At 44.4% G+C, this 16,520-nt stretch overlaps 1 protein-coding gene across 4 annotated transcripts in view; it reads right to left on the reverse strand.

Annotated features, from left to right (window-relative positions):
* Positions 1–15,315, reverse strand: part of KLHDC4 (kelch domain containing 4) — a 107,073-nt gene extending 91,758 nt beyond the window's left edge. Inside the window, exons 1-4 of one of the 4 annotated variants that reach the window (XM_077133247.1) lie at positions 15,133–15,315; positions 10,283–10,374; positions 7,513–7,591; positions 6,528–6,626 (exon numbers count right to left, since the gene is read on the reverse strand). In XM_077133247.1, the coding sequence (XP_076989362.1) occupies positions 6,528–6,626; positions 7,513–7,591; positions 10,283–10,374; positions 15,133–15,231 (369 nt within the window). In that variant the 5' untranslated portion in view covers positions 15,232–15,315. Of the gene's footprint in view, positions 1–6,527; positions 6,627–7,512; positions 7,592–10,282; positions 10,375–15,132 lie in introns of those variants that run through there. The other 3 variants (XM_077133249.1, XM_077133248.1, XM_077133252.1) reach the window with 3 other exon arrangements.
* Positions 15,316–16,520: the final 1,205 nt, after the last annotated feature.

Consider the following 16,520-nt stretch of genomic DNA (forward strand, 5'->3'; position numbering starts at 1 on the left):
AGAATCAATAAAGAAACAGAGAATTTGAATAATATCGTAAATGAGTTAGACTTAACAGGCATTGAACATTACACCCCACAACAGCGGGATATACCTTTTTCTCAACTGTTCATGGATCATTCTCAAGGATAGACCATATGCTGGGTCACAAAGCATGTCTCAGTAAATTTAAAAACATTGAAATCATACAAAACACTTACTGAGATCATAAAGGAATGAAGTTGGAAATTAAAATAGGCAGACTACTAGAAAATTCACAAATATATGGAGACTCAACAACTCTTAAACAACCAGTGGGTCAACGAAGAAATTACAAGAGAAAACAGTAAATATGAAAATGGAAACACAACATATCAAAAAATATGGGATGCAGCAAAGACAGTGTTAAGAGGAAAATTTATTGTCCTAAATGCCTATAACAAAAAAGAAGAGTAAAAATTGAGGAGTTAACTGTCCACTTGGAAGAATTAGAGAAAGAACAGCAAACTAACCCCAAAGCAAGCAAAAGGAAAGAAATAATGAAGATTGGAGCAGAAATAAATGAAATTGAGAACATGAAAACAATCGAGAAAATCAACAAGATGAGAAGTTGGTTCTATGAAAAAATCAATAAAATTGATGGACCCTTAGTGAGGCAGACAAAAAGAAGAGAGAGGATGCAAATAAATAAGATCAGAAATGGAAGAGGACACATAACCACTGACCCTGCAAAAATAAAGGAAGTAATGAGAGGATACCATGAACAATTTTATGCTAATAAACTTGACAATGTAAATGAAATGGACAACTTCTTAGAAAGGCATGAACAACCAACACTGACTCAAGAAGAAATAGATGACCTCAAGAAACCAATCACAAGTAAAGAAACTGCATCAGCCATTAAGAAGCTCCCAAAAAACAAAAGTCCAGGACCAGATGGCTTCATTTGTGAATTCTACCAAACATTCCAGAAAGAATTAGTACCAACCCTGCTCAAACTCTTCAAAAAAAACTGAAGAGGAGGGAAAGCTACCTAATTCATTCTACGAAGCCACCATCACCCTCATACCAAAACCAGACAAAGATATTACAAAAAAAGAAAACTACAGACCAATCTCTCTAATGAACACAGATGCAAAAATCCTCAACAAAATTCTAGCAAATCGAATCCAGCAGCACATTAAAAGAATTATACATCATGACCAAGTAGGATTCATCCCAGGTATGCAAGGATGGTTCAACATAAGAAAATCAATTAATGTAATACACCATATCAACAAATCAAAGCAGAAAAATCACATGATCATCTCAATTCATGCAGAGAAGGCACCTGACAAGATTCAACATCCTTTCCTGTTGAAAACACTTCAAAGGATAGGAATACAAGGGAACTTCCTTAAAATGATAAAGGGAATATATGAAAAACCCACAGCTAATATCATCCTCAATGGGGAAAAATTGAAAACTTTCCCCCTAAGATCAGGAACAAGACAGGGATGTCCACTATCACCACTGTTACTCAACACTGTGTTGGAAGTTCTAGCCAGAGCAATTAGACAACAAAAAGAAATACAAGGCATCAAAACTGGAAAGGAAGAAGTAAAACTCTCACTGTTTGCAGATGATATGATACTATATGTCGAAAACCCTGAAATATCCACAGCAAAACTACTAGAGCTAATAAACGAGTACACCAAAGTGGCAGGTTACAAGATCAACACTCAAAACTCTGTAGTGTTTCTATACACTAGTAATGAACAATCTGAGGGGGAAATCAAGAAACAAATTCCATTTACAATTGAAATTAAAAGAATAAAATACTTAGGAATAAATTTAACTAAAGAGACAGAAGACCTATACAAAGAAAACTACAAGAAATTGTTAAAAGAAATCACAGAAGACCTAAATAGATGGAAGGGCATACCGTGTTCATGGATTGGAAGACTAAATATAGTTAAGATGTCAATTCTACCTAAATTGATTTACAGATTCAATGCAATACCAATCAAAATCCCAACAACTTACTTTTCAGAAATGGAAAAACCAAGAAGCAAATTTATCTGGAAGGGCAGGGTGCCCCGAATAGCTAAAAGTACCTTGAGGAAAAAAAACGAAGCTGGAGGTCTCTCATAATATGCCTCATTTTAAGGCATATTATGAAGCCACAGTGGTCAAAACAGCATGGTACTGGCATAAAGATAGATATATTGACCAATGGAATCGAATAGAGTGCTCAGATATAGACCCTCTCATCTATGGACATTTGATCTTTGATAAGACAGTCAAGCCAGCTTACCTGGGAAAGAACAGTCTCTTCAATAAATGCTGCCTAGAGAATGGATATCCATATGCAAAAGAATGAAAGAGGAACTGTATCTCACACCCTATACAAAAGTTAACTCAAAATGGATCAAAGATCTAAACGTTAGGTCAAAGACCATAAAACAGTTAGAGGAAAATGTAGGGAAATATCTTATAAATCTTATAATTGGAGGCGGTTTTATAGACCCTACACCCAAAGCAAGAGCACTGAAGAAAGAAAGAAACGAGAACTCCTCAAAATTAAACACTTTTGCGCATCAAAGAACTTCATCAGGAAAGTAAAAAGACAGCCTACACAACGAGAGACAATATTTGGAAATGACATATCAGATAAAGGTCTAGTATCCAGAATTTATAAAGAGATTATTCAACTCAACAACAAAAAGACAGCCAATCCAATTACAAAATGGGAAAAGACTTGAACAGACACTTCTCAGAAGAGGAAATACAAATGGCCAAAAGGCACATGAAGAGATCCACAACATCCCTGGCCATTAGAGAAATGCAAATCAAAACCACAATGAGATATCATCTCACACCCACCAGAATGGCCATTATCAGCAAAACAGAAAATGACAAGTGCTGGAGAGGATGTGGAGAAAGAGGAACACTTATTCACTGTTGGTGGGAATGTCAAATGGTGCAACCACTGTGGAAGGCAGTTTGGCGGTTCCTCAAAAAGCTGAATATTGAATTGCTATACAACCCAGCAATACCATTGCCAGGTATCTACTCAAAGGAGATAAGAGCAAAGACACAAACGGACATTTGCACACCAATGTTTACAGCAGTACTATTTACAATTGCAGGAGATGGAAACAGCCAATATATCCATCAACAGATGAGTGGCTAAACTGTGGTATATATATATGATGGAATATTATGCAGCTTTAAGGCAGCATAAAGTTATGAAGTATGTAACAACGTGGATGATCTTGAGAACATCATGCTGAGTGAGACTAGCCAAAAACAAAAGGACAAATACTGTATGGTCTCACTGACATGAACTGACATTAGTGAATAAACTTGCAATATTTCGTTGGTAACAGAGACTATCAGGAGACAGAAATAGGGTGAGATATTGGGTAACTGGAGCTGAAGGGATACAGACTGTGCAACAGGACTGCATACAAAAACTCAGAAATGGACAGCACAATACTACCTAACTGTAATACAATTATGTTAAAACACTGAATGAAGCTGCATGTGAGAATGACAGAGGGAGGAGGGCTGGGGACATAAATGAAATCAGAAAGAAAGATAGATGTTAAAGATTGAGATGGTATAATCTAGGAATGCCTAGAGTGTATAATAATAGTGACTAAATGCACAAATTTTAAAAATGTTTTTGCATGAGGAAGAACAAAGGAATGTCATTATTGCAGGGTGCTGAAAATAGATGGTAATTAATATTTTAAAATGTCACCTTATGTGTGAGACTAAAGCAAAAAATGTTTATTTGTTACAAAATTTAGATTTTGACTAGAGCATTTCCTAATATAACTTATGTAGGTAGTTTGATTGAACACCATAAGTACTTGGAATCTCAGGTAGGACATGAGATTTTGTTGGTTTGTCCAGAGTGATGCCCCGATGAATCCCAGAGTGATTCGATCAGTGCGTGGAAAAGTATCTGCAAAGCCCCCTTCGGGGAATGGTGAGAACGGGGAGAAATTCAACTTCCCCAAGTTGAATTCTTGATATTCTCACAAGCAGTGTGGACAACAAAGCTATAGGCTGAGCCCCCAGTCTTGAGGTTTGTTCCTATGAAACTTAACCCCACAAAGGATAGGTCAAATCTACTTAAAATTTAGGCCTAAGAGTCACCCCCAAGACAGCCTCTTTTCTTGCTCAGATGTGGCCTCTTTCTCCAGCCACCACGACGAGCAGTCTCACCACCCTACCCCTGTCTACGTGGGACATGACTCCCAGGGGTGTGGACCTTCCTGGCAACGTTGGACAGAGATCCTGGAATGAGTTGAGACTCAGCATCAAAGGATTGAGAAAAATCCTAGAATGAGCTGAGAAATAACATCAAGGGATTGAGAGAACCTTCTCGACCAAAAGGGGGAAGAGTAAAATGAGACGAATTGGCAATGGCTGAGAGATTCCAAACACAGTCGAGAGGTTATCCTGGAGGTTATTCTTACGCATTAAATAGATATCACCTTGTTGTTTGAGATGTAATGGAGAGGCTGGAGGGAACTGCCTGAACATGTAGAGCTGTGTTCCAGTAGCCATGTTTCTTGATGATGATTGTATAATGATACAGCTTTCACAATGTGACTGTGTGATTGTGAAAACCTTGTGTCTGATGCTCCTTTCATCTACCCTGTCAACAGATGAGTAGAACATATGGAACAAAAATAAATAATAGGCAGAACAACTGTTAAAATAAATTTAGTTTGAAATGCTAGTGATCGATGAAAGCGAGGGGTAAGGGGTATGGGTATGTATATATTTTTTTGTTATTGTTTTATTTCTTTTTCTGTTGTCTTTTTCTTTTTCTGAATTGATGCAAATGTTCTAAGAAATGATGAATATGTAACTAAGTGATGATATTCTGAATTACTGATTATATATGTAGAATGGAATGATCACATGTTAATGTTTTAGTTCATTTGTTAAATATTTTTTAATTAATAAATAAATTTTAAAAACTGTACTTAGAAATTATTGCTTTTTTGTATATATGTTATTTTTCACAAAAAAGGAAAAAAAGTCAATTGTGATGATAAAGAAATATTTATTCCTTCTAGCATCACATGTTCTGGAGCAGCTGGAAGGAAAAATCTGAGAGGATTGTACGGCAGCCCATGACTAACTCTGAGATCTGTCCTGTAACCACTTGTTGACGAGTGCTTTGAAAAATACTGCTTTTTTTTCTTTGCTTTGTAAATATGTCATACTATACAACAAAAAAGTTTAAAAAAAAAATGTAGTTGGAAATTTATTGTTTGTATATGTTCTATTTCACAATCAAAAAAAAGTAAAAAAAAAAGGAAAAGTCCCTAGATTTGTTTGATGTTAAATCTTCATGAATGCAGCAGTAACTGTGATTAAAATCAGTAAGAAAATATGCAAAAAAGTACCTCTGAAGTCTGTGCCATTTGAGATGATGGCAGCAGAGAGCAGTGACAGCAGAGAGTGGAGAGTGCTAAACCAGCCAAAGAGCGGATTCCGAGCCCCGTGCATCTGATTAGGCCCTGGGAGCGCCAGCACCTGCGACTGTTACCACCAGGACAGGCGTTGGCCCTCCACCTGGCAGCCTGGAACCAACCATTCTTTCTGGAGATCTGAAGCTGTCTTTAGTAAACCCACATGAGTGTACGAGGATCCATCTATTTACCGAAATTCAAGCTTATGAAGAGCTGACTTTTGGGGCAGAAAGGAAATGCACGCCTTTGCTCTGGAAGCCGAGCCAGCCTTCCTCTACCTGAGTCCTTCAGGCAGACCCAGTCTGGTGTCAGGTCCGCCAGCTACTTCTGAGCACAGAGTCAGAAAAAGGGGAGACAAATATTGGGGGGGGGTGGGGGCACTGTCCTCACACAAGGATCCTTCTCCTGCTCGAGAGGCTGTCACTTATTCCTGCTGGTGACTGAGCTGCAGCACAGCTCTTCACACAGGGGGCTAATAATGAAGAGGAAAGAGAAGGCACCTGCTCTTCCATGGGGCCTTCAGAACACCTAGAACCAGGATCCTTTCCCTGACAGGAACGTGACAGCTCTGACAACCCTCTGCGTGCATCACAGCATGCTAACGCCTCACTAACTCAATGCTACTTCTTGATTATTCCCCAGTTATAACTCCAATCATTCTAAAATAATTATTTCCCCTGGACCATTCACATATACCGCTCCATATTCCACTTTCTCATGTCCACCTAGCTGGCCACCAGATTTTAGATGCATGTAACCCTTCTTCCATTTAAATGGGAATAAGGATTTTGCTGAGTGGCCAATATATGCTAAGCATTACACTAAATATCATGACTCGCATTCTTTCAAATAATCTGCACTGGAGAAGTGGGTGCTCATCACCCCATTTTATAGATGGAGAAGCTTAAGTGCAAAGACACTTAGTAGCTAGTCCAGGCCAGCAAGCAGCAGGCCTGGACGACTGGTGAGGCCTGGCCTCTTTGTACCACACCACCTCTCACTTAGACCACAATTCTCACATGCACGACGCCAGTATAAAATGGTTTATCGTCAATGCTGATATGTTACCTGATGTGCACAGCGCCTTGGAGGTGGGTTGGGGATTTCAACTTTAGTCCAAGCGTCCTTTCGAATATTGTAGATATAGAGCTCATTATACATAAAAGTCTGCAAAAAGGGAAAGAAGAACTTTAGTGTTTGAATGATCAAAGGACAGCCAGTGAGGAGAGTCATCTCAAAATCACCAGATGAGCTTGGGAAAGGTTCTTCCAAAAGCAGTGGCAGTCATACCAATACAGGGAGGCTGTGGGATTAATTCCTGGGGTCTGCTGAGATGTGATAAAGGAAAAAGACCCCCTATCTACCAACACCCATTAACATGCAAGTTACTGAGGACCTTTGTCCTCAGTCAGACTCTTCACTCTCCTAATCCAAGCCCAGCTTCACACGCATGAAAATTCAGAACGACGGATGAGTTAAGTCAATCTCACAGGGCTCCTCACAGGGCTCCTCCGAAGCTACAGGGAAGATGAGCTCCTGTTTTTGTAACTGTTTCACACACAACTTAGAAACGCAAGTATTTCAGGCCTGCTAAAAAATAAAAATTAGCTCTACAATTTAATAATACAATTTAATACAATTAGCTCTACTTTTTGTATTCAAAACAATTTTGAAAAAGAGTATAGTTCAGAAATTTGAAAACTCCATCATGAGGAAGGATGGACAGCACACAGAGCCAGTTACACTGGGCAACTTCGAGCAGATGGTGCTGGTGACAGAGTAGGAAAACGGGGGTCCCACAGGAGCCAAAGGTGCAAGGAGCTCGGCCAGGACTCCCAGGAGAGGACGAGTTCCTACAACGCAGCCAGAGACCCAGTCCTCAGCCTCAGAGCCCTGGGTGACTATGCTGCGTACCAGTCCTGACAGCTGGGATGGTGAGGTAAGCGGGAAGGGAGGTGAGGGACAAACAGACATTTGATATCACTGTCTTAGATAAATTCTACTTCTGAGACCAATGAAAATTTGAGGGAAAAAGAAAAACTGTATACTTTACTTTTTGGCCATTGAAATATTCACCTCCGAAAAGGATTAATTCATCTTTCTCAGGATGAGCAGAGAGCGATGCGTTTAACCTACAAGAGACAAAGGCAGAAGGTCAGCTCTGAATTGAAGCCCACGCGTCCTTTCTGATGCCGAACCCAAGCACCTTTCTCCTTTCTGCCAGATACTCCATTTCCAGGGGTCACTCTCAGGAGTGACCTTGCAGCCCCTGTTGTAAAGTCCAGGTTCACACTCCCAGGAGAGCCCTGGGATGGGCTATGTTACGATCTGGCTTAAAAACTCATCAGGTAGTGAGAAGTCTGTCTATATGCTCCTACTTACAAGCCAAATTTTCTAGAACGCTCTATTTTAAGGATCTACTCGGTCAAATCATAATCAACACTACTCGAAAAAGTCCAGTATTTAAGCACTTCCATATACTTCCCTGATATTTTCCATCTAGAAAATGAAAATGATTCTTCTATTTATCTCAACTTAAGGACCAAGGAATAAAGTAAGGAAATTACAAATACCTTCTGATCATTTCAGTAGGAAGGAATCAAACAGAGAGGACAACAAGGGATGAAAGTTACCCTTCTTTAAAATCACTTCTAGTGGTGTTCCATTTAACACTAATTCCAAAAAATGATGCTCAAAGGAAAAAAATGGTTTCAGGGTCAAATAAGTTTGGAAAATCTGAAAACTCTATTTCCCTTTTGGGGAACATTCTTCAGGTTGAGAAATCTTGAAGTAAAGAAACCAGTGTTTCCCAAAATTCTCTGACCCTTGAATCTTTTTTCTCACCTAATACCAATTAATTTCCAGTGGAAAAGTAGCAAATAATTTGGGAAACAACCAATGTTAAGCCCCAAATCCTACAATACTCCCGGTGTGCCACAGGCCGCACGCCTCACGGCTCACACAGGTACTGTAACACACACACAGGTGTGCCTCGTCCTCACCTCCCAGGGAACCTCGTCTGAGCCAACACGTGGGTACAGATGCACTTCCACACGCTGGCAGTTTTTACATGCTTTTTTTTCTTAAAATAATCAAGAGGGCGGGCCGCGGTGGCTCAGCGGGCAAGAGTGCTTGCCTGCCATGCCGGAGGACCCCGGTTCGATTCCCGGCCCCAGCCCATGTAAAAAACAAACAAACAAACAAAATATAATAAAACAAGAAAATGTTTAAAGATGTTTCCCTTCCTTCCATCCTTCCTTCCTTCTCTCTGTCTTTCCTTCCCTTCCTCCCTTTCTCTTTAAAAAAAAAAAAAAAAAAAAAAAAAATAATCAAGAGATGCCAGATATTAAGGTTAGCACATAAAAGGCCTTTACCTCATTATACCTGTTTCAACACTGCTCCTGATATGAAGCAGTCCTTGCCGAGCAGGGAAACACGAGCTATTTACATCACATCCTGACATAACAACTGACTTCCCAGGCTACAGTTCCCTAGGCAAAGTTCTGAAACATTATCCAAAAAAAAAGCCCCTTTCAAAGTGGCTTCCCTCAGTGGATCTAGCATATATATTAAACCTTAAAGATCTCATGGATTTATTTGCTTCAACAATTCAAATAAAAACGTACTTTTTTAAACACCTACCACAGGTATAACTTATGCTTTGCAACAACAGTAGCACACCAATCCTAAGGGGAAATAAGACCAGATTCCTGCAGAGCTCACTGAATGAAGAACGGGAAGGACTTCCGCCTTCGGGAGACACACCCCAGACGTGCCTGTTCAGAGACCCTGAGTCAGCTCATTCCACTCAGGTGCCACAAGCCCTGCCCCTCACCAAGGAGATGGCAGCACCATAACAACCGCCCCCTCCTGCAAGGTCTGACCCGGGTTTCCAATCAATTCAGGGCAGCAAGGGCGAGGAGTCTCATCCTGAGAAGCGAAGCCAACCGTTTCTGAAATGAACAGAGTCCCAGGTGCCTGGGCAGTCCACGCCGTTTGCCCCTTTTCTGAATTAAAGTGTCTTTTTACTTAGGTCATTCGATCTTACTAGGTTCAGAACTCCATGCCTCCTGTGTCTTGTCTCTATTCTGTTAGTAGCAACTGAAAGAATTAAAAAGTCCTATATCAAACGATAAAAACAGTCATAATCAGAGCTAGAAAGGGCAAGAATTGGCATACAGGAGTAGGAAGCCAGTTTAAGACAAAAGCCTGCCCATCTCACTTCATTCTACAAGTATCTGAAATCCTGTAGAACACGCAATTTTGGTCACACATTTACAAATGCACTTAAAATGGCTCATATACAATTTATGCTTAATAATCACGTTTCACATAAGAACATAAAAAACATTATGAACAGGACAGCAACAGTGGCTCAGTGGCAAAATTCTTGCCTGCCGTGCTGGAGACCCAGGTTCGGTTCCCGGAGCCTGCCCATATGCCCAAAAAAAAAAAACAATATGAACAAACACAGCAAAAAGCTACCTTGATTTTCAGCTTTCCACATGTGAAATACACACTTTAAAATACCTGAAGAACCAAAGAAAAGCTCATTGGGACACCACTTTTATCCAAATGACTACCAGTTGTATGTAGAGCCTTCAAACCTCCGTTTAATTTCCCCAACTTAATTTCCACGTTAAGTTCTGTGCGACATTAGAGCGGAAGTGTCTTGTTGCAGCCTTTGCCTGTGCGCAGACCTTAATGAGGGAGACATCCAACCAGCCCAGTCACTTAGGAAACCATGCACCCATTTAAAGCACTGCTGCAGTTCCTACAGAAAAGAAAACTGTCAGAGATGGTGAAGATCCCTGCTCCCTTACCTTGGGGAAGGTGGGGGGCATGGCGTCTCCACAATCTGCGTCCTCCTGGCATCGAGGGTCTGGAAGTGGGCAATCAGAGCTTCAAGGTCCTCCTAAGGGCAGATAAGCACCATGTGTGAGGCCTCTTCCTACCCAGAATCCTACAAGTGAGCCAAGATTTCCCTACTTTCTAATCCGATCTGACCCGTCCAATCGCACATGTGATCTGTAACAAGTTCCTTCCACTGAAATGTACAGAATCCAACACATTCAAGAAAACAGGGAGCCTGGCCTTAAAGGCGTTTTGGGAGAGCATGCCCCTTCATCCCACGTACTCTCTCACCCAACCTCTTTGTCACTTGGGGCCTTTCATCCAGACAAGCCCACTTGAATTCCAGCCAACTCCTTGGACTTTTGGAAGCCTAGTCCCATGCCATGAGGGTGCTGTTTTATTTTTCTCTATAGCAGGGACTGATTTTTTTCTTGCTCGTGTATTTGTTATTTGGTTTCTACCCCTCCCTCAAAATAATTAAATATAAGGTCTAAGAGTGCAAGACTCGTGTGTCTTGCTGGAATGGTACCTGCACCCAGGGGCTCAGTAAGCATCTGCCTCAGCAGCCTGTGAGTGGGGCCCCTGCCACAACTGTGCAAACTGCTGGAAGGCGCAGCACTGACAAAGAGCCGAGACTCAATGCCCTCACCTACCCCAGACCCATCCCTCCACATTTACAGTTGGTCCAAGTGATGCAGGAATTGTCACCAGGAAAGTGCCTTCCATCCTAAATCTCTTCTCTGAGATCACTGCGTACAAGCCGAAGCCTGGGATCTGCCGCCCCTTCTCTCTCACACACACTCGGGACACTGCTCTCCCAAGAGCTCTCCCTCAGGTGGGGGCCTTTTTCCCTCCCAATCCTGCAATCCACGGGGCCTGGAAGAAGGCAAGATGTCCTTCTGGCTCCTGAACACCTTACCTCTCCAACCTCACTTCCTGTCTACCCCACCCCCAAACTCTCCAAGCAGCACCCCCTTTTGTCAGAACACCACACCCCTCAGCCTGGGTAGTCCCCCTCTTCACCCACACTCCAGTCCCTGAGTGGCCTCCTGCCTGCCCTTGTGTCTCAGTGTCAATGTCATCTCCCCCAGGAAGCCAGGCAAGAGTACATGCTCTCACAGCTGTCTACACTGTTCATCAAATACCGCCTTTGTTATCTTAAATTATGCAATATTTAAGACATACAAAAGGCCCAAAATCTATTTCAAGGCGCTCCCAGACTAAGAAATAAAGCATCACCAACACAGTTGACACCCCACGTGTACCTAACCCTCACATCCCACTTCCTCCACCCCCAACGCAAACAACATCCAGAATTTGGTGCTTACTCCTCACCAACACGGACTTATCCTTCTACTGTATCTGCAGGTATTCCTAAGCAAATCTACCATCAGTTCATGTTTCTAGATTTCGCGTGAACGGCACTGGACTATGCAGCTGTGCAGCTCGCTGCTCTGCTCAGTGCTGTCGAACAGTGTGACCTCCGATAGTTCCAGACCTGTTCACTTTCACGGCAGCAAACTTACAACCCGGCGGCTTACTTAGCCATTCTCCCGCTGATGAGCATCTGGTTCAGGTCCAACTTTTTGCTATTATAAAAAATACCATGTTGGCCACTGTCACATCTGTTTGTGTAGATGGGGTGAGCTTTTCCAGGTACATCCAAGGTTGTCTAACAGCTAGGCCATAACGTCCACTCTTCTAGATATTGACAAATTAGATTCCAAAATGAATCCCACCGAGCTATAGTCTCATGGTAGACCACTGAAGTGTCCATTACTCTAGCACCCCTATGTGGGGAGTAACTTAGCTGCCTCGTTGCCCACCACCTCCCGGATTCAGAACACGCGTGTGAGTTACTCAAACCTACTTCCCGAACTGGCGGAACTTTACAGAAAGACCTGAGGATGAGAAGTGACTACAAGGGCCATGGTGAGGTCACAGGTCCTGGCTCCTGGTCCAGCGTCTTTGCCCTCAAGGCCATGGAAAGGAGAGGATAAGGTGGGGAGGAAGGCACAAACTGGACCTCCTACACCAGGTCCAAAACAGTGAATGTCTTCCCTAGACCCAGTGGACAGTGGGCACTGACATCCGCCAGGCTGAGCCCATCCCTGTTAAGCAGCCAACCTCATCCACACAGGTGCCCTCTGACAAGGAGCGTCCTATATGCCTCTCAGCTGGGATTTCCCAGGCGCGGATGGTAAAACTGAGGCTGCTCCAGAAGGGCACTCATTCCTCAGGAGCAGAGGCTCTCAATTCAAATCCCACCCCCTCCACTTCTCACCAATTACCTGGGCAGCCTCACCCCAGTGCCTTCAGGTTGAACAAACACCAGGCTATGATAGCGTCTATGAGCTAGGAGAGCCACTCCTTCAGCACCAGAGCTGGCTGAGCATCACAGCCACCAGGTGGGGTGAGGGGAGGGCAGCAGCCGAGGCAGTAACACCCCCTCCAAGCTGCCTAGGAGCTGGAAGATCAGAATGGAGCCAGCCATGAGAAGAGGATGGGCGGGGAGAGGTGTCGACCATGAGTAGAAAGAACTTGGTGTATCTGAGACACCAAACTCAAACGGCTGGAGAGGAGAAGGCTGGCAGGAAAGGGAGGAGAGCTGGGGCAGGATACGGGACGGCAAGCAGAAGTAGGCAGAGGCCAATCACTGTGGGTCTTTTAGGTCAGGGTAAAGCACTGAGACCTCACTACATACAGTGCAAGGAGGATTACGTCCGCCAGCCCAAAGAAGAAAGGTGTCAAGTGGACAATCTGATCTACGCATGTTATGACAGACAGAGTTCTAAGCTGTCTCCCGAGATACCCCACCCACTCTGAATACACAACCTGTGTAAGCCCAGAGACTTCATGCTGCGAGGCTTCTGTTACATGGCAGAGCTGCCTTTAAGAAGAGAGATTATTCCGTGGAGACATAACCTAGTCAGTTAACCTTTAAAAGGGAAAGGAATTTTCCTGAAGAAAAGAGATCTGAAGCACGAAAGGGATTAAACAGGGCAGAGATTCTCCATTTCTGGCTCTGAAGATAGAGGGGCCACATGGTAAGGAATGCAAGGCGTTGCTATGAGCTGAGCAACCACCAGCTGACGCCTAGCAAGGAAACAGAACTCAGTCCTGCAACCACAGGAGCTGAATTCTGCCAACAATCTGGAAGAGCTTGGAAGAGGAAGAGGACCCCCTAGCTGCAGAAGAGACCCAGCTGCACCTTGACCTCAGTCATGCCAAGCCAGATTTCTGACCTTTATTGTAAGCTGATAAATGGGTTTTAAGCCACTAAGTGCGTGGTAATTGGTTAAGCAGCCAAAAACATACACCAATTTGGAGATGAGTGTCCACATTAGAGTAGAGATAGAAATCTGCGCATTATTCACATGCAGGCTGAGCCCCCACAGGAGGAATAAAGCACAGCAGGTGAGGATGTTGCTCAGGGAGGACTCTTAGGATACGGAGCAGGAAGGAGGAAGAAGAACCAAACGACTGGGTGCTCATACAGCCAAACGATGAAGTCAGTGATGACCAAAAGCTGAAAAACAGAGTAAGACAAGGACTGAAGTTTTCCTGGAAGCAAAGGAACGTGTGAGCCTGTAACGCAGCAGTCCCACATTCTAGCAGTGGAGTCAGTTCCCTTCAACTAGGCGAGACCAGGGTATCAAACATTTGTGGAATGACAGAAATCACAGTAAATGTTTACATCTGCTATGACTCTACACCAACCTGGTATAATATTGTAGAGGGATTAAGGAAGCAGACATACTAGCTTCAAATCCTTGTTCTACTATCTACTGGATAAGTAACTACTCTAGGAATATACTGCCTTTCTGGTCAAGACTCTCAGGACATCTGAGTCCAAAAAAAATTAGAGGGAGAAGTCCAATCCCATTATTTTACAGATGAGGAAATAGAGAGGGGAACAACTTAGGAAGAGAAGGGGCAAGGGCTGAAATCAAGAGCTCTGGCTTGGGATGTCCTGTGCCAGTTCATGGCTTTGTGACCCTGAGCTGTGTAACTTGCCTGCCTTGGGCTTCCAATTTGCCAACTGTCAAATGGGGATGCTGATGCTGCCTAACCTGAGCACCGTGGCACGGACATGGCAAGCAGTCCATAAACGCTGGCCATTCAATTGCCCGAGGTTATAGCACCATGAGTAGTGGTCTAAAGAAAGCAAAATGTTCAAGCCTCAATTCAGCACTGATCCATTTGCAGATTCTGCTGAGAGAAGAGAAAGAGAGGAGAAAGAGCAGTACTGGTGTCCACAGACTTTTATGGAACGACCTTCAGTTCCAGCGGGGTTTTATTTTCACTTAATCCCACTTGAGGCTCATCCCTCCGGATGGCTGTGAGGATTATTCACCCTCTGGAAGTGAGACTCAGCCACTTTCAGATCACACATTTTGCGAGAGGCGGGTCCAGAGCTCAGCTCCTGCTCCTCTTACATTTAATCCCACCCTCCTCCCACCAAAAAAGAGCACGAAACGCCTGGAACAGCACATGAAGAAAAGTAGGCGCTTTAAAAGGGGGTAGCTTCTTTGCAACTGGAGGCGAGGGCGCGGTGAGCGCTCAGAGACTCGCGTGCTCACCTCGGCTGAAGGGGGCGAGGGCCCGAGAGACACCCGGGAGGGGCGGGCATTCCTCAAACAGCGCCGCGCGGGCTGTGCTGCGGCACAAGCGAACAGTTCCACCCTTCCGGAACCTGCCGGCGGGGTATCGCTCCCTCCATCGCGCAGACGAGAAACTGAGGCCCGGGAGAGGAGCAGTGGCTCGGCCACCGCCACCTGGCAGGGGCTCGGCGGCCCGCCTCGACGCCCCCACTCACCTCCTCCTTCCGCGAGCGCTTGGACACCTTCTTCTCCATCTTGGCGGCCGTCTTCTCCGCCCCGCGGCCCTTCTTCTCCTTCTTGCCCTTCTTGCCCATCACGCCGGGTGGCCCAGCCGCGCGGAAACCCGGGGAGGCGGTGTTGCGCGCCGCGCGGCCGGAAGCGGGTGCTCGCGGGGGCGGGCCCGGCGCGCGGTGATCGCGTCACTTCCGGCCCCTCTCTCGGCCCGGTGGGTAGGAAACCGGCTTCCGGGCTCAGGGCTCTGGGGAGGAGGCTGTCATGAGTCTCAGGTGGGTGTTGTGTGACGGCCTCGAGGTTCGCTGTAGGTTTAGGAAGGGCTCGGAGGACGCGATGTTTCTCTCCGTCCCGTCACTCGTGGGCACGCGCCAGTCTCCCTGGGATGGTCGAGAACGGGGTCTCGTCTACCATAGTCGCTAAGGGTAGAAGACGGCGTGTCTGGAGGCTGAGGAACTAGTTTTTCGAAATGTCCCAGCTCCTTTCCTGTCCACTTCCAACCCGTTCTGTTTGTTTTCCCATCCAGGACGCCTGGTCTCCTTCGTGTCTTAGCAGGGCTTGAGGTCGCAGGAGGCTTAATCCCTTCTCCCTTTCCTTCCGCTGTTTCCTCGGAGAGGTTTGCGCGCGAGGCCTGGCGTTGTGGATAGTTACTTCTCCCCGGCTGTTCAGTGATGAGGAACTAATTGGGTCTGCGGTCATTTCTTTAATTTCCCTTTGGTAGTTCACTCACAAAGTAAAAAAAATCATTTCCTGATGTATCCTTTCCCTTTGCCAAATTTTTACTTGTCCTTAAATTGTCCTGTTTCCTTGATTACAAGTCCAAAGATGACATCATCTAAGTAATAATAAGCATATTTACTCTGCTGTGTCCAAACCATAGCACTTCATGTTTTACAAATCATGCCCCCGTTTATGACGATGAGTCAAATCCCTTAGTACTGTCTCCCAGCCGCAGAAGAGTCTTACTCGTCTTTGTTTCTCAGGCTGGATAATTTGACTCCTCTTGGAGGTGTATCGTTAGCCCGTTTTAACTGAAGAAACAAATATCCTCTAAATTTGGACATCTGAGGAAAATCACCTGGAAAGAAAAATAGCAAGGACTGTTCTTGTTTAGCTCAGCATCCTTAGCACCAAGCACAGTCTCTGGCACATTTATGTGGACTGAGGAAGGACTGTCTTGGCCCCAAATCCGCAAATCCTTTTAAGTGTATAAACATTTTTGGGGGCAGTGAGGCCACAACATTCACTGGATTTTCAAAAGGGAGAAGAAAGGGCAAACAGATGGAAGGAAGGAAGGCAGGGATGGAGGAAAGAAGGAAGGAGAGAAGAGAGAAAGAAGGAGGGAAAGGTAAAGGAAGATAAGAGAAAGAGG

Source organism: Tamandua tetradactyla, chromosome 16 (genome assembly GCF_023851605.1).
Source record: "Tamandua tetradactyla isolate mTamTet1 chromosome 16, mTamTet1.pri, whole genome shotgun sequence".
Lineage (NCBI taxonomy): Eukaryota > Metazoa > Chordata > Mammalia > Pilosa > Myrmecophagidae > Tamandua > Tamandua tetradactyla.